Source organism: Dipteris shenzhenensis, chromosome 27 (genome assembly GCF_047967505.1).
Source record: "Dipteris shenzhenensis isolate YYH24624 ecotype China chromosome 27, Dip_SZ_1.0, whole genome shotgun sequence".
Taxonomy (NCBI): Eukaryota; Viridiplantae; Streptophyta; class Polypodiopsida; order Gleicheniales; family Dipteridaceae; genus Dipteris; species Dipteris shenzhenensis.
Window position 1 is genome coordinate 48059952 of NC_141622.1, and position 25710 is coordinate 48085661.

At 46.4% G+C, this 25710-nt stretch overlaps 1 protein-coding gene across 4 annotated transcripts in view; it reads right to left on the bottom strand.

Annotated features, from left to right (window-relative positions):
* Positions 1-25710, bottom strand: part of LOC147884413 (uncharacterized) — a 119985-nt gene that overhangs the window by 55446 nt on the left and 38829 nt on the right. For all 4 annotated transcript variants that reach the window (XM_087398675.1, XM_087398677.1, XM_087398676.1 and 1 more), the window contains 2 exons: positions 10291-10538; positions 9882-10065 (listed from right to left, as the gene is read on the bottom strand). In XM_087398675.1, coding sequence (XP_087254801.1) covers positions 9882-10065; positions 10291-10538 — 432 coding nt within the window. The remainder of the gene's footprint in view (positions 1-9881; positions 10066-10290; positions 10539-25710) is intronic.

A 25710-nucleotide genomic window follows, 5' to 3' on the forward strand; every position in this document is an offset into this window, starting at 1 on the left:
GCAGCCTGCTGCTGCATATAAATGGGCATTCTTTGCTGTCCAACATCATCATAAATAACTCTCCTGTATTCCACAGGTTGCACGGGTTCCTTGTGTACACTATCCTCTTTAAAGATGACATCATTGCTGCGTATAATCTTCCGTTTAACGGGATCCCATAACCTGTACCCCATTTCACCTTCGTCACCATAACCCATAAAGATGCATCTGATAGACTTTGGATCCAGTTTGGTGCGTAGTTCTTTGCGTACATGAGCAAAGCACTCGCAGCCAAATACACGTAAGTGCTTATATGAAGGTGGTTTGCCAGACCACACCTCCTCTGGCACTTTCAACTCCAAAGCCTTGTTTGGCGACCTGTTAATAATGTGAACTGCTGTTTGCACGGCTTCTGCCCAAAAGCCATGGGGTAATGCAGCATAAGACAACATACATCGAACCTTCTCCTGAATAGTTCGATTCATCCCCTCACTTGCACCATTTTGAGATGCATTATGAGGGGCTGTGAGTTCCTGTTTGATGCCCTTAGCTTTGCAAAACTGCACAAAAGCATGTGACACATACTCACCCCCATTATCGGATCTGAGGCATTTCAGCCTACGACCTGTCCGATTCTCAACCTGAGCGACAAACCTCTTGAAAGCATCTAAGGCATCGCCCTTATGCTTGAAGAAATAGACCCACACTTTGCGTGTGGCATCATCAATGAAAGTAATAAAATATTTTGCACCCCCTAGTGATAACTGTGGCATCTCACACAAATCAGTGTGCACTAGATCAAGCGGTGCTCTATTTTGGGGAGTTCTCCTCTTATGAGGAGTCACAGAATGCTTGCCAAATATGGAATGATCACAAGTAGGCAAATCTGAAAAAGAAAGAGACGGCAGATAACCCAAACGTGACAGTTCTTGCATTCCTTTAACAGACATGTGTCCCAACCGGCTATGCCACAATGAAACCTTTGGCAGCTCGGTTATGGCAACAACGTGATTACCCACACTGGAAACATAAAGAGGGTACAAGGTATCACTCTTAAAACCCTCAGCCACTACAGCCTGGCCATCAGTAATCACCCATTTGGAATCCCCAAATGTGGTGTGGTAACCACTGTCATCCAACAAGCCAGTGCTAATCAGATTTTTCTTGATTTGCGGCACATGGCGGACACCATCAAGCATAAATATGCGTCCATCAGGGAATACTATCTGTATACTGCCAATCCCTGCAATCTGACATGCATAGTTGTTCCCAAGATGAACAACTCCATAAGTACCTGTGTAGGAAGTAAACCACTCCCTATGAGGAGTAACATGAAAAGAAGCACCTGAGTCCAAGAGCCAGGTGTGCATGTCATGGCCATCAATAACCAAAGCATGTGCTATTACAGCAGAAGAGCATAAAACATCATGTATGTCACTGTCACTGTCCTCTGCTGCAACATTCACTGCATCCAAGTCATCTGCCTTGGCCTTGCCTTTGCCTTTGCTTCCATTGCCTGCATCCTTTGTTTCAGCCTTCTTGGCTTTCTGATCCCGTATGAACTTGAAGCACTTAGACTTCACATGTCCCTTCTTGCCACAATAAAAGCATTCAATATCCTTTTTGACATGGGACTGACTGCGGGATTTGGACTTACTAGCAGATCTCCCCTTCTGCTGAGTCCTGCCTCTATCCTGTACCTGCAAGGCATTTGAAGACTTGCTGCTCGCATTATTCTTCCTGCTCATCTCCTCCATAAGGAGAGATCTCTCTACATCAGCATACATAAGAGTGACATTCGAATTTGACAGGGTGGTCTTGAAAGTGTCCCAACTCTCAGGGAGGGTACACAGCAAGAAAGTAGCCTTGAACTCCTCATCAAGGTTCAATCCCTGTGCAATAAGCTGTGTAAAGATGGCATTGAACTCACTCAAGTGTGAGGTCATAGCTGTACCTTCCTTCATGCGAAGATCAACCAGCTTCTTCAACCAATAAACCTTACTGGCTGAGCTCTTTTGGGCATATAACTCTTCTAGCCTCTGCCATAGGCCATAAGAGGTCTTTTCAGCCTGAACATTGAACACAAGAGTATCAGAAATAGTGAGCATGATAGCTGCCCTTGCGGACAAATCAAGCTCTTCCCAGTCATCAGCTGCCATGTCAGATGGCTTGACACCCTTCACCCTTATGGGCTTAGAAATCTTCTTTAACAGAAGTACATTCAAGCACTGTTCTGCCCATAATGCATAATTGTGTGCTCCTTCCAGTTTCTTTATGTTCAGAATTGAAGATTCACTTTCCCCTGATGCCATATCAGATAAGGAAAGTATCTGAATCCCTGGAAGTAAAAAGACTGAATAAAAATTCTGATTTCTCAGAAAAAACCTGCTCTATCAAGAGCCAGGAGCACTCACAATAGTGCTGTTTTTTACTGTCAGGAAAATCTGCAGCAAAACAGTAAATGTCCCTGCAATCACTGTACCTTCTGACACACTGTACCGTGCTCAAATAGGCATAAACAGTAAATCCAGAATGCTGCAGCTGTTCCACAAGTGCTTTAACAGTGCATCATTGGCTGACAAAACACAAAACACTGCTGTAAACACTGCTGTACTGGCTGTACTGATCACTTCTCCCACCTCAGATGAGGTATTGCACTGAGTTAATATGCATAAGCCACTTGGCATACACCCAAAAAAAAATGACACTTCAGCCTGTCACAAAACCTGCAACAGAAAATGGGATAAATCCCAAGCAATCACCCTTCTGCCAAGGGGATAAAATGCATCTGAAGATCTCTGTCGGTAACCCAAGTGCTATCAAACAAAATCTGGGCAAAAGCCCCTTGATCTAACACCTGAACCAAGTGAAGAACACCTCAACACTGAGGTAGCATGCAATGTGAAAATCTCTCTGACAAAATCAACCAACAGTGTAATGCATATACTGCCCTGTGTTAATAGTCACTAATTCCGGATAAGGCTGCAGCTACTTGAGATGGGCGGACAACTCCACCTTGTATGTGAGAAACCCAAATCTGTAAAATATCCTCCATGAGGCTCTCCTCTGCATAAAAGGCATCTGGAATCCTGACACTGGCAGAGCGTCCTCTCTGATGAGGCTCAAGAATTTGAACCACCACTGAAAAATGATCTGAAGTGGTAGCCCCAATAGAAATGCATACAAATCCGCCTCTGTCAAGTGTCCAATCGTCTACATAAAATCTGTCAATACGTGCATGGATGGGCATGTGTACTCTTCTGTTCGACCAAGAGTACAGCAGTGACTGTGGCATAACATGAAAGGCATCATCAAGCCAAGTGTCCCTGCCACTGTACTGAAGAGAAAGGCATCCCAGGCTGTCCTCTCCAAAGAATGAATTCCACCATGTCTGTCTCCCTTTTTATATGATGGCAACTCAACCATGTTGAAATCGCCACCAATGATCCAAGAATCTGCAAGGGGGGACCAAGATAGTAACTCCTTCCAAAAGGAGCTCGCTCCCCTCTGTTGTTGGGGGCATACTGATTGAGAAGACCAATCTTACGCCCTCCAATCAAAATAATGATCCATCAAGCTCTAAAGGAGGAGATAATACCATGACCAGCAACCAAGGGTAAAATAGAAGGAGAGACAGAAATGCAAGTACCTCCCCTTCCTCAAACTTTATAATCATGCCTTCATGTTTTGCATGTCCTGAAAGAAGTTTGCCAGATTTAGAGCAATCACTGGCATCCAACTTGTGTTCCTAGATAAGAAGGATATCAATAGCACCTCGAGTGACACCTCGATGAAGCTGATTCCGGATCAGCTTCATCCAGGATTCCGGATATCAATAGCACCTCCAGTGACACCTGGATGAAGCTAATTCCGGATCAGCTGCCTACGGCAATGGTGTGGAACTCCGCCTAGGCCCTATATGTCCAGCTGACTATCCTCATCGACAGGAGGATGCTGGGTGAAAAGGCTTACCCGTCCAAGTAGAGGAGACCAGCTTCCCCTGGGCCGAAACACTCCTGCTGAGGGCACGAAACTCAACAGGTGAAAGGATCCCCACACCTACTGAGGGGGAGGTCCTATTAAAAGGAATCCCAATGACTGGGACCCCTAAGGTGGAGGGCACAAACTCCTCATCCATGAAAGTCGCCGAGTCTGCCCGTGCCAAAAAAAAGTTCCTGAGAAGCAAGTCTGGCCGAGTAGTGCGAAGAAGACCTGCACTCGTGGAAGATGGAGGAGAAGGACCTGCCAGTTCTCTATCAGCAGAACTAGAGCTGGGGGCTGAGGAGGCCTGTGGCAAGGCTGAAGAGGAATCTGGAGTCCTCATCTGTGCATGCATTCCCTCGGACGTCCTGACTGTGGTAGGAACAATCTGTGGGGAAGAAGTATCGGTAGCCCCCTCATGATCAGAAACCAAAGTGATTGGGGCTGGTACTGGTGCATCTGAAGGCCCCTCCTGATGTGGAACTGTAGAGTCTGGGGCTGCAACAGCATCTACCTCTGGAGTCTGGATGGCGTCTGTCTGAACCTGACCAAAGGTCTCCTCCTGAGGTAAGGGAGCCACTCTGATCGCTCTCCATCGTGATACTAGGTGTGCTGCGGGCTTTGGGCGCCCTGGTGGTCCTGGGGTGCGCAAAGCAGGGCGCCCTGCTGCTCCTAGTGGTCCCGGAGTGCGTGGTACATGGCGTTGGGGAGGTGCAGTTGGGGTAGTACGTGAAGGAGCCGCACCAGAAGACCTCTTGGGTCTTTTTCTCTTCCTTGGACAATCTCTAGCAAAGTGCCCAAGGGTCCTGCAAATCCTGCACTGGTCCTGTCTACCTCCAATCTCGACTCTCTGTCGAAAGAGAGAGCCATCTGGGCGCTGAAGCAAGATGTGGTCATCTGAGATGTTAGGGTCAGAGACAATGACTCTAACTCGAGGCACCCCGTCCGCTCTGACTGCCTCTGCCGAGGAAGAAGGCAAGCCAAGAAGGGAGGGGATCTCAGTGACCACTCGGAATGTGGCTCCGATAGTAGCAAGAAGTCAATGGTAGACCTGAGGAAGACCAAGAAATCTAATGAACAGTGATGTGACCTGACTATCCTCCTCGACCGGATTGAAGCCCAAGGTGTAGGGCAAAAGAAAAATCCTCGTCGAACCCAAAGCCAGAGGATTAGCTTTGAGAACAAGGGCTGTGGACTCGTGGGAGTCGAAAACCACTTGGAAGAATCCACGTCCCAAAAGTCGAATATCCCTGAGGTGTGGGGCGAGATCTCCTGGTAATGCCGCCAGCATCCAGTCTCTGGCCTGTGATCTGGAAGGGTGTGACCCAAAGATGCGGGCGAAAAGTGATGTGGATCCTTCTGGTTCCACATCTTTCTCGAGCTGCAGCAACTCGTCTTTTGAGAAAATGACGGTTCTCGCGGCCGGTGGAGGTGGACGAAGATTGGCTGAGTGGGGATCCATTCGCCAATCGAAGTGAAAGGGCCGATTCAAACACTGAAAAAGCTCCGTCCGTGAAACTGCTGCCCAGGACGGGAACGCGGGCACAGGAAGAAGGAGAACAGGAGAGGGAAGGAGAGAGAGGATGATAGGAGCAGTATATGATCTGATCATATACAATGGCCTTCACAGATGGCCATCATCCAACGGACTCACTTATTTCCCACATGGAGGGCGGACAAGCACAGTGGACTACCTGATGGGCTCCCTTGCCATTGCATCTCAAATTCATGACTTTGTAGTACCCCCTCCCCCACTCGGTGCTGATCACTCATACCTGACATTCTGTATCTCCACTACTAGGCCAGTCACAGAGAGAGTCCTCAATGCGCCCACTCAGACCCATGCTCACGTTGACCGGACTCTCGATCCAATTTACATGAGTCACTTAGCTCGAGAGCTTCCAACCCTACATGGAGCGGAGGTAGATCTTGCTCAGGTTTCAGCCACTTTAGCTTCAGTGGTACACAAGGCTGCCATCATATCTTTCCCAATGACTCAACCCACAAATGCTCCGATTGGGAAGATGCCTCAGAACCCCTGGTACGATGATGAATGTAAGGAGATGAGAGCTCACCTCACACGCGAGCAAGCCCTAGGACACCTGACCTTATCTGAAGTGCATCGCATCTCACGTCAAATGACACGACGTAAGAAGCGGACTTTTCTCACTTACACGATTGATGAGGTGGTCAGATCCTTTCGAGGGGTAGACCCGATTATCAGCTCGGGACTCCTATCAAAGGGGAAACAACCCATTCCCATCACGGACCTAGAGATTTGGCACAGATATGAATGCTCTTTATATGACATCCCAGGTCAGATGCCACCAGATATGTCCTCTATGCCCAGACCCACTACTTGTCACTTGTTCACTGCACAGAATGTGAGGAATGCCCTCCTTCGTCTACACAACCGGAGAGCACCAGACCATGAGGGGCTACGTACAGAGCACTTGGCACATGGACAGGACGTCTGGCGCACCTGTTCAACCATGCAATATGTCACGGATTCCCACCTACTCGGAGCACTACCACCATTGTACCGATACATAAGGCAAGGGACCCCATGGATACTTGGAACTACTGCACTTTCATGATTGGCCACACTATGGCTAAGATTTGTGGATCGATACGGAAGAGGGCGATCACTAGTTATACAGAGAACCATGGACAGGGGGCTCTTAGGCAGGTATGCTTTCGGAGACAACACTCCACATTGGACCATATTTTTACCTTGAGAGCCATCATCGAGGAGGCGAAGTCGAGGCGCTAGAAGGTCTACACTTGCTTCGTGGACTTTCAGAAGGCTTTTGACACAGGCCCTCGCTCTCGCCTGATTAGGCGACTACAAGAGTTGCATCTCCCAGAGGTCATGATCTGGGGAGTGATGAGTCTATACGAGTTCGTCAAAGGGCGAGTCCGCGCTCCTGGGGGGCTATCAGATTGGGTTGAGAGAACCATAGGGGTGAAGCAGGGCTGCCCCCTCTCACCGACTCTCTTCGGACTATACGTTGATGAGATCACATCCTTTGTTGATCGCCTAGGAGGAGAGGGCTCCCTATTGGCTGATTTGATGGTACAGATACTACTATATGCAGATGACATAGTCCTCATCGTCCTCAGCCAAGGGATTGCAGAAACACTTGGAGGCCTTGGAGATGTTCTGCAAAGAGAGGGACCTTACAGTCAACCTTGGGAAAACCAAGGTTATGATCTTCAACACATCCCAAGCAGTGCTTCATCGACATCGATGTCGATATAGTCTCACTTACCGAGCAGAGCCAATGGAGATAGTGCAGTCCTACACGTACCTAGGGGCAGTATTCACGAGACCAAGCTTCATGATGACCCATGCCGCCAGAGTAGGACTCACACGAGGGAAGGCAGCCCTGGCCCGATTAGAGAGACAATGCTTCCAAGCGCATTTCCAGGATCCACCGACGAAGGGCTGGCTTCTTTACACTCTCGTGAGACCGACTGAGCTTTCAGCTACTCACTGGAAGGGATTTGAGAGGCTACATGTGATCATGGGATCTAGGATGATTCGGAGTAAGCCTTCAGTTCCCCATCAGTTCATATAGGCAAGGTTCGCCATGACACCTCTCCAGGTGGACGTCCTCTTCCAAACTGTGACTTTTCTCCACAGAGTTTGGGCCCTACCTCAGTGGAGATTACCGAGACTGGCACTGGAGTCATCCTGACACTTGGCAGAGAGAGGCTTTCATACAGCATGGTATGCGGGGCGTCCACATGGTTTAATAGCCACAGTATCCAAATGAATAGGCTCCCCCCCTTTCAATACGGCATGGATGCACCACCAGAGCTCCTTCCACATGATGAGATTAACCGTATCATACAGTTAGATCTTCTCCAGCTTCACACATCTCGGACTTGGGGAGGGGATCAGGAGTTCCCCACCAAGACCCAGTTCTATCATGACCACTTTTTGAGAATATCGGAGCATGGTCTCATCATCAGGTCCCAGTACCTCAAGGATAGGAGAGTCTCACACGCCTTACGGATTGCTATCCGACAAATACGAGTCTCGTCCCACCAGCTGCGGATTGAGGCTGGGAGAGCGGCCGGCATACCTAGAGAGCAACGAGTATGTAGACTATGCACGATGGGGGAGGTCGAGACTGAGGAGCATTTTCTATGTGTTTGTCCGGCCTACTATGAGATCCGAGGGCGATACCACTTTGGACCACTCACACGACTGATACATTTCCCCGAGTAGGATTGCATTGGGCTCTTTTCTTTTCTTTTCATTGTTACATCCAGATGTATTTGATTATGTATGATCAGACTTAGGGTTCAGCACGGGTGATGATGCTCGTTTCAGTAGCTCCACCCTTACTGTGATTTGTATCAGGTTTTCTTTCAGTCTCATAGACCCATCGGTCTTCCGAAGACTCTAATAAAATTTCTTTCTTTCTTTCTTTCTACCTGATTAAGATGCGGAGACACAGAGATTCCCTTGTGCAGCAGGCCAGAGATCAGCTACTACAGTCGATGTCTCAGGACACCGCGCTAGACCGAGCACAGACATGCATCACTGATTTTTACGCATCCGAGCCAGCACCAAATGAGATCGAGGGGGGGAAGCTCGAGGAGACAAGAGCACTATGGATCAACAGTGAGACTCGTCACCAGGATGTGGCTGGACGAGAGACACGGAGACCACATACGACACGTGGGACAACCAAAGCACACACGATTGAGGTTTGACCTATCTCAGCCCTCCTCAAAGGGGACTGCCAGAGACGAGGCATTGCTCTCAATGTAGCCCATCGGTTACAGAGATCCAGGAGAGCGCGCCCCCCGCCACCGCGGGAGACAGCCCAACAGACAGATATACATGAGCTCTTTGCATCACATCAAAGGGCCATCAGGGAGTCGGGTTATATAGAGCCTCCACATGTACTTGGAGCTTTGGTTCTGAGCAGTACTTGATTGCTCTCTTTTTTTCCTACTATATTTTTGTACTAGCTTTTTGACGTCTTAGCACTTGGCACTCAGCAAGGGCCTTAGTGAGCCCTTTGCTTCAGCCCACATTGGCTTATATGGGTTACATATATCTTGTATCTTGTCTCATAGACCCGCGAGGTCTCTTGAAGACGTTAATATACCTCTCTCTCTCTCTCTCTCTCTCTCTCTCTCTCTCTCTCGTTTTGAGTTTGAGCTCTTGAGCTTAGCATAGTACTCAGCAAGGGCCCTTGCCCGCGCTTCGCTAAAGCCCACAAAGGCCAGTATGAGTTCATTTTCTTGTTGTACTTTGTCCCATAGGCCCGTGAGGCCTTCCAAGGATGTCAATACCTCTCTCTCTCTCTCTCTCTCTCTCTCTCTCTCTAAAAATGCCGTAGCCAAGGTCTAGAGCAAGAGATATGACAGACCCATCCAAGTGTCGATGCACAAATTAGGCAAGGATCTTCCTTCCATGTTCACCAGACTAGAGGCAAGGCCGAGGGGTGTGAGAGTGGCACTTGTCCGACACAGGCCCACAGCTAGGAGACCATGGCAGACCACGTGAACAGATTGTTGCCAACGCTCTATCACAAGTTTTATGCCGCCATAACCCCATACATCATTGGAGCCTCACGTGGACTTGACTCCTCCGCCAGCATCCAACGTATCACCACAATGAGGCCACACTATAGCTTCCTTGCTCCCCGTGAGTTCAAACACTTCAGACTTTGCACTAGTGTTTTCAAGTTTACGTTGCATTTTCCTTGAAATAGATGCCCGCATAGAGGCTCCACCCATTCAGCTAATTGTATATGGGTTTTTAAGTCTCATAGACCCTTCGGTCTTTTGAAAACTTTTAATAACTTTCTTTCATTCTTTCTTTCTTGCCCACATTAAGCCTTAAAATTTTTGAAAATTGCAATGTGTCATAATGAGTATGGAAGCATCTCACTTACCCAGTGATTATTTTCAAGCTGGTGAAGGAAAAAGCACCAATCATCCTTCTCTTGTCCATCAAGGCGTAAGTAAGCAATATCACTCCAAACATCACCTTCTCGGTAATAAAACTCTGCCCTTTGCAAATCAAAACTAAGCCCTACTCCCAGTGCCTTGATGTATGCTTCTTTCATGCACCAATGCCTAGTGAAGTCCCAAAAGAAAGAAAATCCATTAATTGATTTGTACAAAAAGAGCTTCTTTGAGATCACCGATATGCCTTCATCACACTCTAACTCGAAGAAAATTTGTTGTCGCAAAGACATACACTATTTGCTTGCACCTTTTTGAAGTCCAACAAGATACCAAGAAAAACAAAGACTTTCAAATATGAAACCCATACTGCCAAGGAACAACATTTGGGAATACCTATTGAACTGGTCAAGCAAGGGTTGAGATGCAGGTCCTACACCATTGATATTCTCCCACTCCAGCTCAGTGAAACATGGCCTAAAATTGTTTATGTATTGTTGAACAGTTTCCTGTCTTTCAACATCATGCACCATAACATCCAACCCCACAAGACAAAGTGGCTCGGAGGCTATTGCAACATAGTCTCCATGATGAGAAATATTGAAGTTCAAGTTTGGAAAACTGGGCTTCTCCAGATAATTTGCCTAGCCAAACATCAGCATTATACCATCAATCTCTCTCTCTCTCTCTCTCTCTCTCTCTCTCTCTCTCTCTCTCTCTCTCTTCCCTTGGCTGCTCCACCCTGATCACGGCCTGCTCCAACAGCCCAACTCTTCTCATCCTGCCCGCGATCCTGCTGCTCCATCAGCCCCCAGGATGTTCCACCTTGCCCCTTGGCTTGTGCCAAGAAATTGCCCAAGAAGTAGTTGCGATTTTGCGCCATCAGCATCAAGACACCCTAGGCCTGCATGACTTGCTATTGGTTACGCCAGAAAAAGAGTTAGCTAATTCGCTTATTTTGCTAAAAACAAGTTTGGTGCTCCAGACGTCCAAGATTCAGCTTTAAGCCTCCAAGAACCTGTAAGAACCTATCAAGACTCAATTCCAGACCTGCATCAGCCCACCTGGACCACAAAGTTTCAGATTTCGAAGCTCTTTGTACTGCTCTAGGTGCCTACAAGGGCCTGCTCCATCTGTACGAGCTGCCCCAATTGCACCCTAGCCCTCCGAAGCCTACAATCAATGTGAAATGCTGCTTGGGAGACTAATGTAGGATGTAAGGAAGTCAGTAAAACAGAAAACAGAGTACAGCATAATATTTTGTTATGTAAAAAGGGAAACCGTCATCAAAGCCTTTTTTAAGACAGAAACGACGTCCAGAATTGTATGCATTGTGTGAACTATGTCGACATGGGGTTGTGTGGAAGATACATGGGGGAGCAATGCTATGACGACATACATGGCGGGGATGCCACATAAGGCAACCTTTGATGTCATTGCCCATAACAAAATTTGTTTGGTTCTGAAAGAGAAAATCAACATTTTGGAAGCCACAAACATGGCCTTGCTAGCTGAGAAAAGACGTAGACAAAATACTGGGTGAAGTCAAGAAACAAGGGGGAAAGATACAGGAAGAGTGAAGCAAGAAGAAGAACAAGAGAAAAAGAATGGGAGAAGGAAATGGCTGAATGGGAAAGAGAAAAAACCAGCATAAAAGACAAGATGCAAGCTATGGGGATAGAGATAAAACAGCTCCCAAAAACGAAAGGGACACCAGAGCTGGCGTTCATAGCAATGGAAGAGCTGAAGTCTGAAAATGCAAAACTCAGAAAAGAAATGGCAGCTATGCAGGCCACCATGCGAGGAAAATATGCTGAATTCACACAGCGAAACACTAAACGAAAGCAGAGCTGCTGGAATGGATAGAGGTGGTCAATAATGGTGCATCAGTCCCAAAAAAGGAGTCCATATCTGATGCCCTAGAAGAGGATAAGAGACGGAACAGTAAGCCCCTACATGTCCTTGTTAGAGGACTAGCAGCAGGAGATACCCCTATGGCTAATGATGAAGCTTTGATCACCACAAGATGGGTGTCAACCTCACTTTTAAGATGGTTTACTAGTCAGGGTATTCAAATGGACCGACACCCCCCCTTCCAATATAGTTTGGATGCCTTATACCATGAGATGAGATCAACCTAAATCGTAAGGTCAGATCTACTCTATTACAAACTGGGGAGGGGAAACAGGAATTCCCCACCAAGATCCAGTTCTATCGCGACCACTTTTTGAGAGTATCAAGGATGACCAACCAAGGTTGGCCATACGGGCTGACTCTTGGGTGGTTTATTGGGATGCTACAAGGGGTCGGTGCAGCAGGGCAAGTCAGCCCCCCTGGTTGCTTCTTGAGGCCTTGGACCTGGGCTACAAAAGGCCCCTCCTACCCCCCCCATTTCCTCATTCACTCTAGCACTGAAGTCTGCAAAAGATAGCACCTCTTAGAGTCCACTGAGGAGATATATCAATAGAGTTTTTCCTCACCCTTATGGAGCTCATTTTGTGCTCACACTAAGCCTTGTTAACCCACAGTTTGTGGAAGAATGTACTCTCAGCTTCTCTCTCTCTCTTTTGTTGTCTATCTAGATCTTTATCTATGTGAGGGTTTCATCAAGTGTCTGTGAGAGTACTTGGAGCTGAAGGTCTGAGAGAGGTGTGAGTGATTCTATCCGGAATAGTTGTAAAACTCAAGTACCTGGAGGATAGACAAGTCTCACATGAGCTAAGGATTGCCATTGGTGGACAGACGCAGGTCTCATCCCATCAGCTGAGGATCGAGGCAAGGAGAGCCGTAGGCCTACCTAGAGAGTAGTGGACTGGCATGTTATGCGCACTTAAGGAGGTCTAGACAGAGTAACTTTTCCTACGTTGTTGCCGAGCTTATTATGAGACCTCTGGAGGACGCCGTGCCTTTTCGAGGAGGGGCACGGTTTTGGGCCACTCTCTCGGTTGATCCACTTTCATAATCAGGTCTGCATTAGTCTCTATTGATTGAGGCGACACAGAGACCCTACTGAGATAGATCAGAGAAGAGCAGAAGGTGATGGTGCCACAGGGACAGAGATAGATTGCGCATAGCAACATGTCATAGATTTCTACAGATGTGAGTCAACCCCAAACATAGTAGAGTGGAGGAGGAGGAGTTAGTTGATATGAGGGGCGAGTGGATCAACAGGTGCTTGTGAGCGGTGTGGGGCTGGCCCCTTGGTGGTTGACCTCCCTCTCTCCTGGCCATCTCGGCTAGTGCCTGCCTCTTAAGCGAAGATCTTTTATTGGCAAGTATAATAACAATCTTTGACTTTGCCCATTTATCTGTGAACTGAACATTGGGGGTATTAGGATACCTAGAGCGTACAGCAGCGATGGTCTTATCAGCCAACTTTTTTGGCTGCTCTTTGTAGTGAATAAAGCAATCTCTGTGGTTGTTAGCAATTACAGAGCGCATGAAGGCCATGATGTCCTTCCCCCGTGCATTATCCATCAAGATGCCTCCTGTCTGAGTTATGTCATAGAAGATCGTATCATCACCTTGTGGCACATCTGCATCATCTGAATCATCCCCGCCCCCACCATTACCCCCCCCAAATATGTAAGGAACTTGGCAGGTGCACAACAAAACATGTAAGCCCTTGCAAGGGGAGGCGAAACATTTGCAAGTAAAGAGAACGAAATGCTCAGGCTTATGCACTAGCTCAAGAAGTGCTCAGAGAAACAGTCACTTAGCAAATCTTCCCTCAGGATTAGGCTTCTTTATGAGATATTGTATGATCCCTGAATTTTGCCAAAAAGGCAAAGGGCTTAGGAAGCATGTATGATCTGAACTTGCGTTAAGGAAAAACCCCACCTAAATTCAAAGCTACCTTGGGATCCTGGCTACCAACCAATCACTCCCTATTTTCCATGTCTTGCAAAGGAGTATAAGCCCATTGTCCCATCTGTTGGAACCTGTTTTGGGACAGTGCTTAAGTTCTTGGTATCAACAACCTCAATACTCTCCGACAATGCAGTCTTGAAGGTGTGTTCGATAGCGGATGACCCGAACATCCTCCTTGAGGAGGTCTTGTTGGAGGCCTTGAGTGGAGGGGTTTTCCACCCAGCATGTTGAAGTTTCTGAGGCCCCACTTGAGCGCCAACCTCTCTAGTGAGGGAGGAGTTCTTCAACCTTCCTTCAAATGTTCTACCACAACAAAATCCTGCTCCAGCTTCCCCGAGATAGGTTCAGCCGGCTATAGGGCCGGTTGTAGGGCCAACTCCCATAGTCCCGTCGCCTCCTATCCCTACCTCCCTGCCTCCCTCTCCTCCATCGCATCTACCTGAACCCCCTCTCATGCCCACTCGTATGTGATGACAACCCGACAAAGGTCCATCTTTGAGAAGAACCTTGTACCCTTTAGCAAATCCAATAAGTTGTACACCCTTCAAATGGGCGAGTTACTTTTAATGGTGATCTTATTAAGATCCAATATTCAATGCACATCTTGAATGAGCCATCCTTCTTTCTTTACAAGCAATACCGAGCATGCAAAAGGGGATTGGCTATGCCTTATAAAGTGTTTGTCCAAGAGCTCATGTACTTGACTTGCAACCTCTTCTTTTCGCACTTAAGACAATCTATGTTGGGACACCCAATAGAAATTATTCCATATCCAAAGAGGCTCTCATCGGCCCAAAAGGGGTAGAAACTTTAAGGCTAAAAGGAAGCATCCGTGGTAGAGATATATACATTCTTGTGAGCTGTGGTAGCTATCACAATTTCAACAACTCGGAGACTCCCAACCATGGATATGAAGCATAGGCTAAAAGTAGAGCTGGCCAATGGGAATTTCAGCACTAGTTCTAAGTGTTGTCAACTAGACAAAGATTTTTGAAGAGTATGTCTTTTGTGATGATCTATATTGGCTAGACATGGGACCAGTTGAACTGTTTTGGGAGGTAATTGATTGACATCACATAGGAAAACTTCCATGAGCACATGTGGCTTGTTCACCTTGGATAGGGGCTTTCTCGATGACAGGTATTCCTCTTCACGTCATTTTCTTGGGACCACAAGAGAATGCCTTCTTTTTTAATTTAGTACACTCAAGTGGCAGTCCTCAGATGAGATTCTTTTGGGCATGCCTTTTCAGCCTGTCAGGATCATAGGCTTTGTGGAACAGGGCAAGGACTCTGCTTGGCATATAGATCCGAGCCCTCGTCTCTCTTTTTTGGGTTCATGAAGGTTGTGGCTATATGGAGGAGTCCCCATAGAGTTTCTTCAATGGGACCTCGGAGAGTGGGAATAGATTGTTGCAGGGAACCAAGAGAGGAGTCTTCCTCTTTTTGGTTACACAGTCTGTAAATCTAGAAAGTTCCACATCAGTTGTAGAGGTTGGAGACATTCCAAAGCCCCTCATTGGGAGGGTTATCAGGTGTCAGATTTGCCGAGAGTCTTTCGGAGAAGGCTCTGGAAATCCCAAAGAAATAGAAAGGTTACTTCATTTTTTGGCTTTCTATACATGGAGGGATTGCAGTGAACAAGTGGAGATCCAGGTTTGGAGCAGACTCCACATGTTTGAGGTGCTCGTCTGCAGAGGAGTCGATTCATCATTGCTTATGGGACTGCATACACGCAAGAGTCATTTGGATAGGGGCTGCCAGGATTCTCAGCACTTTTATTCCCTCTCATTTCTTCATGAGCTGGGGATCAGTGCTCTTTGTCAGGACCTCAGATTTTTTATAAGTGGTAGGATGCTTCCTGGGCCATCTCTATTCGACGACACCTAGTTGAGCCTTGCTCTCTGCAGGATGTGCCTATCTCCCAATATAGACCAGTACATACTGATGTGGATTCTGCTTGGCAGATACGGCTAGTATTACTGCTTGGCAGATCTAGAGGGCCGAATGCACAGAGGCCTTAGATGGATCACAGGTCCACCCTTCTCATACCTTGGCCAGTATTTGGGCTGATATCATTCACACTCTCATGGCCAGTTGGGCGAGCATGCAGGGGTCTTCCTGAGCAGCCTCTGCCAAGAGGGTTATATTCCTTACGGAATGGAGAGGCTCCCCTTTTTTCTTAGAGACTACATCAAGGTTGAGGTGGCATTTTCAGCCTCAACCATGGTTTCTCTCCAGCTCTTTTGAGTTTTTTTGATCATCTAGAGTGTTTTTTTTTCATGCCCAGCATGATGTATTTCCGCATCAAGCTTGCTCACGCGGGTTTTTTTCATACTTAATCTCTTTCGTGGAAAGAAAGAAAGAAAATTTCCATGAGCTTTGAGCAGCTATACATGAAGTTTTGTCAGTAGACCAAACAAGTCCAATGGATGGGATCAAGACTCCATAGTATCAAGACTCCTACTATGGAAGTCATATCTCCAAAAGGGTGGCAAGGGACCTCAAGAACGATGTGGTATGCTCTAGGGTATTCTAGAGGAGGGCAGTGATTTGCATGTGGATGATTATAATATGCAACCCCTCCTTTCTAGATTCACAGATGAGTTTCAAACCTGCCTAATGAACTACCACCAATTAGGGAGGTGGATCATGCTTTCCCCTTGGAAGTGCAAGGAAAACCTGTCAACAAGGCTCTAAACACAATCCTCATCATTCATGGCTGAATCGACTTCAATATATCCCCTACCATATATGTTCCACATTTGACCAGGCTTTGGATCTTCCACGGCTGTTTTAGACATTTTCCCCCTTGTCCGATCCTTAACCTTGCCTCTATCTTTATATCCATAATTAATGAAAGACTGGGACATGTTCAAAAGAATCAAGTCTAATTGTGACTGCTTTAGCCTATCAGGCTCCAAATCAGAACAATTATCACTAACATAATTACTGCTCAAATATCCACCCGTATCAAGAGGGAATGAAGTACAAGGATTTTTGTTCATGTCCAGCAGTAAATGAATCAGAAATTTCAGCTTCCCGATTGTCAACATCCTCACATTCATCAACAGTGGGATCTGTTTCAGAATTGCAAACTTCTATGATCGTGCTTACCATCCTTAAGCAGTCCTTGCCTTGCACTTGGACATAGGGTCAAGCGTCCACATCTTCCCACATTGATAACACTTGCTTTCTTTTCGTTCTTTCCCAAATGAGTGACGTAGTCAACTGTTTCTTCAAGTCTTCTTTTTTAACTTCTTGGATTTGCTTCCTTCATTAGACTTAATATTGGCAACCTACGAATTGTTGGAGCTTTGGAGAAGTACTTGAATTGGCGAAGCACTCAACTTGCGGCATAATATCTTATGCTGCTCCTGGTATAGAGGCTAAATGCATGCATGTGTGTGTTCAGTCATGCTTTTCTCCCAATGGAAAATGGGAGATCCTTCTTACCCAAACATGATTAGGTTAACCATTGAACACATTCCTACTGCGCACAAACAATTCTTACTGCGTGCCTAATCTACCATGAAGCCCTAAAGTTTGCCTTTGCAAACCCTGAATTCACCATTACTCAACTTGGGCCTCTGTGTCTTCAACCTTGAAGTCACAAATTGCAATTGTCAAGGGCTCTTGAAAGAAAGGGTCATAAACATGCCCAGACATTGTTATCCATTCCAGCACTACATGTCCTCCAAAGCTACATTTATGTTCTCATCAGTACTCAAGCATAAACCGTCATCTGGGTTTTCAAAAGATTCCAGAAAGTATAAATTTATATTTAGAATGGTAGACCTCTACTTCTCTTAGTGAAAGATAGGAGCTTGCAGTTGAAAAGGATAGCACACCATGTACCTTGACCATACCCAAGAAGGAGCTATGACAGCACTTGTATAGAAAGCCCAGCCAGCTACCAGAGGGGAGAGGGAAGGATGAGGAAGAGAAAGACAAATGTTTATGTAAGAAATCCTAGATTTACTATATTAAAATATGCTAATGAACAGGAAAGAGACTGAAATAGCAGAGAACAAGGAATATTTGTATTGCTTGAGTGTTTGTAGCGTGTCATCCATACAGTTGGGCCTCTCTTATATAGAGAGTGAAGAGTCACACATGAAAAGGTGTGTACTCCAAAGTGTATGTGCATGAAGAGGTTTGTACCCCTTGTGAAGGGTGTGACCCTTGATGAGAGGGTACATTACAATGGTAGTGTCTCTTCAATAGAATGTGTCTCTTGTGAAGGGTTGTGCCACATAGGAAGTCTCCCGTCGAAAGGGCATACCCTTCCACAAGTGTCCATTCATCAAACCATCCATAGGTCTAAGGTATAGAGAAAGGAATATGTCACAGATCGTGACATCCCCTCCCACTCAAAAGAAGACCCTAGTGGAGATAATGAACTGGTGTAGAAAATATCACGGTAAATTCTAAAAATATTGCTGTAATATGTCAAAGCATTTCTTCCAGAACTTGGTTGACTCTTTCAATCTGACCATCTGATTCTGGGTGGTAGGCTGAACTAAACAGTAGAGTTGTACCCAAAGATTCAAACAGAGAAATCCAAAAGTGACTGGTAAACTTAGGATCTCTGTTGAAGACGATGTTATTGGGCAATCCATGGTGTCGGATGATATGTTGTATGAAGAGTTTGGCGATGTCCGGAGCCTATGCACTTCTTTTGCAAGCAACAAAAAGTGCCATTTTGGACAACCGATCAACAATTACCATAATCTAACTGTTACCTCTGGATGATCGTGGTAGAGTTGTAATAAAATCCATGGGAATACTTTCCCACCTTTCAATTGGAACTGTAGGAGGCTGAAGAAGTCCTGCTAAAAGTCGTCGGCTTGCTTTCATTTATTGACAAGATAAGCAAGACGTAACCATTTTGATGACATCGCTTTTCATCTGAGGCCAACAGTATGTTGCACTAAGTAACCTGTAAGTCTTGTTGATGCCTGGATGGGCAGCATAAGGAACTACATGATGCTCTTTTAACAAAAGACGTCGAACATCCTTGTCATGTGGTACACAGACGCAATCTTGATAATACAGAAGGTCGTCCATATAAGAACAGGATGAGAAAATCTTTTGTTCGGAAGTCGAAGGTTGATCTTTCGAAAGAACTTGTACTACTGTGCCGAAGTTTTTATCATTGAGATACTTCCCTTTGAATGAATTCGGAACATCCACAGATAATGTAGAGATTACCATAGTTGATGCTAGAGTTAACCTGCTGAGAGCATCTGCAATTACATTGCGTAGTCCTGGAATGTACTCAATGGTAATGTGAAAGTTGGCTAGAAACTCAACCCAGCGTGCTTGTCGAGCATTCATTACTGACTGAGTAAAGATATACTTTAGAGAGTGATGGTCTGTCTTTACCACCGAGTCGGCTCCCATGAGATAATGTTTCCAAGAGCAATAAGCATGTAAAATGGCAAGAAACTCCTTATCATAAACAGGGTATCTGGTTTGGATATCAGAATGTTTATGGCTGTCAAAAGCAATAACTCTTCCTTCTTGCATCAAGACTGCTCCTATAGCGATGTCGGAAGCGTCGGTCATGACCTCAAACGGAAGGTTTGGGTGTTTCCAAGAGCGATAAGCATGTAAAATGACAAGAAACTCCTTATCATAAACAGGGTATCTAGTTTGGATATCAGAATGTTTATTGCTGTCAAAAGCAATAACTCTTCCTTCTTGCATCAAGACGGCTCCTATAGTGATGTCGGAAGCATCAATCATGACCTCAAACGGAAGGTTTGGGTCAGCAATAGCCATAACAGATGTGGTAGTGAGTGCTTGCTTGAGTTGTTGGAAACTATACTCTGTTTCGGGAAGCCACTGGAAAATTGTTGTGCTTTTCAATAATTCGGACATCGGAGCTGCAATCTCGGAAAACTGATAGACCTTCATATGGTAGAAGTTTGCCAATCTGAGAAAAGAGCGGACATCATGAACATTCTTAGGAGTAGGCCAATTTCGGATTACGTCGACCTTCTTGGGATCCACAGAGATGCCTTGAGCTGAAATAACATGTCCCAAATATTCGAGTTGAGTTTTGAAGAACTCACTCTTCTCAACGTTGACGTAGAGAGAATTCGGAGAACTTCAAAAACTTGTGAAGATGTTGTTTGTGCTCATGTAGGGATCTGCTGAAAACGACGATGTCATCGAGGTAAACGATGACGAACTTATCGAGAAAAGGCCTGAAGATGTCGTTCATTAGTGTCATGAATGTGGCCGGGGCATTGTTTAACCCAAAAGGCATAACCAAACATTCATAGTGTCCATACTTTGTTCAAAAAGCTGTCTTGTACTCATCGCCTTCTCGTATGCGGATTTGATGATAACCTGAACGAAGATCAATCTTTGAAAATTGTGTTGCGTGCAGAAGTTGATCGAAGTGGTCATGAATGCGAGGGAATGGATACTTGTTTTTGATAGTGAGCTTGTTGAGGGCTCGGTAGTCGATGCAGAGGCGCATTTACTTATTCTTTTTTTCCACAAGTAGTACAGGAGATCCGAAAGGGCTGCGACTAGGCCGAATGTGACCTTTGTTGAGTAGTTCGGTCAACTGTCTTTGGATTTCTTCATTTTGAGTGTAAGAAACCCGATAAGGAGGTTTCGACGGTGGATAATTGTCAGGAATAAGTTTGATTGGGTGATCCACTGGTCGTCGAGGTGGTAACTGCTTTGGCAATTCCTCTGGAAAAATATCCAAGTAAGGCTGGAAAAAAGGTTGGTTGAGGTACTCAGGAGGATCCTTTGTCGGTGTCTCCTCTACTGCTGTAACCAACAGAAGTGAAGTATTTACTTGACATTTACGAACCCACTAAGTTTCCCCTGGTGGACAAACTAGGTAGTATCGTTGCGAAAACTGATTGATGGATCACAATCGTAGAGCCACTGTTGTCCAAGTATGACATCGTACCGAGAAAGAGACATGATGTCGAAGTAAGAGAATCCTTAGAGGAAAGAATGGAAAGAATCCACCTGGCATAGCTTAGATCTGCCAATTAATTGCGTAGAAGGGCATGAAAATCTCTGCTCGGAGGTCCATTTGCTGTCTTTGCAAGTCCATGTGGAAGTGTGAACAAGAAGAAAGGTGCCTGGCCAGACTTTCGAGGCAGATAGGGCATTGGCAGAGGTGTGTTGCAGATTGCGTGGAACCTGGCGCGCTTTTCCTGCGTTGAAATCCGTGGCAAGTACCTGTGGGGTAAACAGGACCGGGCCTGGCTAGACGGAATTAGAGGGCAGAAAAGAGCCGCTGTTCACAGGCTAAGGTGGCGTGATGAGCAGCAGGCACCAGGCTGGTTTGATTCGAGATGAAAGGGGCAGCAAGGCTGCTGGTCACAAGCAGTAGAGACTCAGAAGAAATTCGCTGGCAGAGGCTGAAGCAAATCGTTGCATTTGGAGCTGCTTGAGGGATGTGCTTTGCTCGCTTCCTAGCTGATTTGCGGGCAGCAAGGGCTGATGATCTAGGCCAGGAAAGACAGGCTGGAAACCAGGGCAGCAAATCGGCTGATTGAGAGTGGCATATGGCGTGAAAGAGAGGTGAACCTGCGTGACGAATTTCCATACAGATTGTGTCTAACGGGAATCATCATTTGTTTTTGGCTGCCTAGGTTGGGTGGTTGCCAAAAATTAAAACGTGGGTTGCCTTGTACCTAGGGTAGTCTAGGGTTAGGCCTTGGGTGTAGGGCTGGTTGCCCTTTTTAGGCCCTCTAGGTACCCTTTTATAGGTTGGTGCTTCGTGCCAAAGGGTGTGCCTATTCTTTTTTTTTTTTCAAAAAAGAGACTTCTATTAAGTAAGAAAGAAACCCACTAGAGCAAGCTCTGTGCAGAAATACACCATGCTAAGCATGTAATAAAAAACACCTCAAAGGAATGAGGTAGAAAGAAACCAAGGTTGAGGCTGAAAATGCCATCTCAACCCTGTAGACGTCTCAGCAAAGAAGGGAGAGTCTCTCCAATCTCTGAGAAAAGTAACTCTCCTGGAGGAGGCTGCTCGAGATGATCCCTGCATGGTCGCCCAAATGGCCATCAGAGTGTGTATCGTATCTGTCCAAGTACTGGCCAAGATCTGAGAAGGGTGAACCTAAGAACCCTCCAAAGCCTCGGTGCATCTGGCTCTCCAAATGTGCCATGCTGCAATGCTAGCTAGGATCTCTCATGGAGAGTCGACCGAGGAGTGAGCAGCCCTAAAAAGAGTGGCCGGAACATCCTCTAGAGAGCACGACTCCACAAGGTGTCGTCGGATGTGAAGAGCCCAAGAGGAATCAAGTCTCTCAAAAAATACCTGGGGCCCTGAAAGAGTAAGCCAAGCCACTGATCCCCAGGTCATATAGAAAGGTAGGCGAACAAAAGTGCTGAAAAGTCTTGCAATCCCCTTCCATATGATTCTCGCCTATCTGCAATCCCATAAGTACTATATTGTCTCCAAAGTAGAAAGGCAGCGAGGGCAAGAAGGGTCAGCTCCGAACTTGGACCTCCAATGGTATACTGCTATCCCACCATGAATAGAAAGCCAAAAGAAGAGAGTGATTTTTCTATTCCGGTGGGATTTCCAGAGTCTTTGCCAAAAAAATTTCTGCAAGTCAGCAGGAATCTGAAAGTTCTCCCAATGATGAGCTCTAGTGGGCCTCCAACCCCTACAGCTGAGCTGGAATTTCCTGGCATTACTGACCATGTAACGAAAGAAGGGGATGCCCTTCTCTCAGTGCCCTTCATCTATCCATTCCCATTCCCCAGGGTCCCACTGCAAAAACTTAATTGGGACACCTCCATAGAGCCACAGCCTCCATGAGCCAAGGGCAAGGAGAAGCGGGTCAGGATCCAAGTACCACTGTGAAAGAGAGCCATGCTCCATGAAGCCCACTATCCTGACTGGCTGAAACGGTACCTCCAACAAGATATCGTATGTGGATCTGGACAGCCTGCCCCCTGAAGAAACATCAAATACTAAGGCATCCTCATGTGGGTCAAGAAAAGCAATCACCTGTAAAGGAACTCCCAATCTGGAAAATGCCCCCATCCAGGTGGAGCAAGTAATAGGCATGTCATCTGTGTCCACCCAATCCAAGGACAAGGCTGCATCAATCTATTGGACTCTCCCTGCACTCCCTCTGAGATTAAGAACCATCTGGGCCTGTTGGTCTACAGGAAGCTTCCCGAAGGCTTTCCATGCTCCCACTGTAGATGCAGGGCCCCTCTCCCATCTTAGCCACTGCATATAAGGAGAAGCTCCAAGTGGTCTGCCAAGCTCATCCAAAATCCTGTCATTCCACATGATAGGCTGCCTTTCAATCTCTTCACGGATGGATGGGGGAATCCTGCGAAGAGTACTCCTGAAGCTGGCCCATGCTTTCAGGATAGCAACCATAAGAGGGGAAGAGGGAGACCTGAGGTGGGCTGTGGTGAAAACCCATCTAGTACTGTGTGTCCAATCCTCTCCTGAAGTGGGCGTGCGAGACTGTATGCATCGGATAAAAAATCCTTCCAAGGCTCTTGCCCTGGCATAAGCCCTCTCACAACAAACTTGCATAGTAAAGCTCTGCACTGTAGATCTGGGTCGATGATATTCAAACCCCCTTCTCTTGTAGGAAGAATCAAGGTCTCCCAAGCCACCCTGGCTGTAACATCAGTTGTGCCATCTAGACCACTCCATAAAAAGTTTCGTACAAGCCTCTTAAGCTGAGTGATACAATCCCTAGAGTGGCACCAACAAGAGCATACAAACCATGTTGTGGCTAGAAGAACCTGGTTAACCACCACCACCCTGGAGGCCAAGTCAAGTTTGGTTGAGCTCCAGAAAAGGAGCTTTCTTCTTATGCTTTCCAACACTGGAGCAAACTGTTGATGCCCACCCCAACCTGGCAGCCCAAATATCTGACGGAGACGCCCCTCTGTACCCAAGTGAAGCCAATATCATTACCCCAATTTGGGGTGTCATCCTCGCAAATCCAAAAACCACTGGATTTATGCCAATTAATGTGTGCAACTGCAGCCGTGCAAAACAAATCCAAGGCTGTCCAGAAGGAAGTGAGTGCCCTAGGGGAGGCATCCAAAAAAACAGCCGTGTCATCTGCCAACTCACTATCCAAGAGCTCTTCTTCCCGGCGGATAGGAAGCCTCAGCCCATAAATATCAGCTTGAGATCTAATGTAGATACTCATAGCTTCCGCCACAAACAGAAAAAGAAATGGAGCAAGAGGACATCTCTGGCGGACGGATCTCGAAATCTGAAACCTGTCCCCTCTTACCCCCCCAATGAGCAAATGGCTATGGGCTGATCTGTAGAGAGAGGATACTCCTCTAATCCATGCATCTGAAAAACCAAAGCGAGATAGAGTACCCTCTAAAAAATCCCAGTCTACTCTGTCGTAAGCTTTCTCAAAGTCCAAGAGTAGAATGGCCAATCTCTGGCGGTTCTGCATGGCCCATTCTGAGGCCTCCCAAAATGAGAAAATATTATCAAAAATACTTCTGCCATGCACAAACCTTGTTTGCGTGTCATGAATCAAATCTGGAAGAAAAACCTGTAGCCGCAAACTAATGGCTTTTGCCAGAATCTTATAAAAAGTGCCCGATAGAGTGATGGGCTCCATTGAGACACAAGATTCCTATTACCCCCCTTTGGGATGAGATGAATGAGACCATCTGTAAGTGAGTCCGGCATCTCACCAGAGTCCCACACGCCTTGCAGGGCTGATGTAATGTGATCACCAATCTGCTCCCAAAAAGTAATAAAAAAGGAGGGGGTAAGTCCATCTGAACCTGGGCACTTGCCCTTGTGAAGGGCAAGTAATGCAATCTTGAATTCTGCATTGGTGAAAGGTGCATCCAGAGAAACATACATCTCATCCTTCACCAATACAGGGATACACTGCCAAATAACCTCTCTGGCATCATCAATGGCCTGTGTGCCTGGATCTGCAGTAAGAAGGGATGCAAAAAAATCTGAAGCTACACGCATGACAGCATCAAGATCTGACTGTAACAGTCCATCTGAGTCAACAAGTTGTGAAACACTATCTCTACTGTGTCTGGGCCCATGAGTAGAGAAAAAGCGTTTGTTGACCCTGCCACCCATCTGAATCCAAAAGGATTCCTGATCCAACAATGTCTGCAAATGAGCCCTTGCTGCAGCAAGGCGCTCCTGAATCCAAGCATCTGTGGGCCTCTTCTGCTCTTCCCTCTGAAGGGACGCTAACTGCTGGCGTATACCAATCTCACATATGAGAATCTCACGTTTCCTAGAATTAGCAACTGTATGATAATAGTCACTAATTCCGGATGAGGCTGCAGCTACCTGAGATGGGTGGACAGCTCCACCCTGTATGTGAGAAACCCAAATCTGTAAAATATCCTCCGTGAGGCTCTCCTCTGCATAAAAAGCATCCAGAATCCTGACACTGGTAGAGCGTCCTCTCCGATGAGGCTCAAGAATCTGCAACACCACTGGAAAATGATCTGAGGTGGAAACCCCAGTAGAAATGCATACAGATCCTCCTTTGTCAAGTGCCCAATCGTCTACATAAAATCTATCAATCCGTGCATGAATGGGCATGTGTATTCTCCTGTTCAACCAAAAGTTCTGGAGTGATTGTGGCATAATATGAAAGGCATCATCCAACCAAGTGTCCCTACCGCTGAACTAAAAGAGGAAGGCATCCCAGGCTGCCCTCTCCAAAGAATGAATTCCACCCTGTCTGCCTCCCTTTTTGTCTGAAGGCAACTCAACCATGTTGAAGTCGCCACCAATGATCCAAGACTCTGCAATGGGGGCCCAAGAGAGTAACTCCTTCCAAAAGGAGATCCGCTCCCCTCTGTTGTTGGGAGCATAAAGATTGAGAAGACCAATCTTACGCCCTCCAATCAAAATAATGATCGATTGAGCTCTAGAAGGAGAGATAAAACCATGACCAGCAACCAAGGG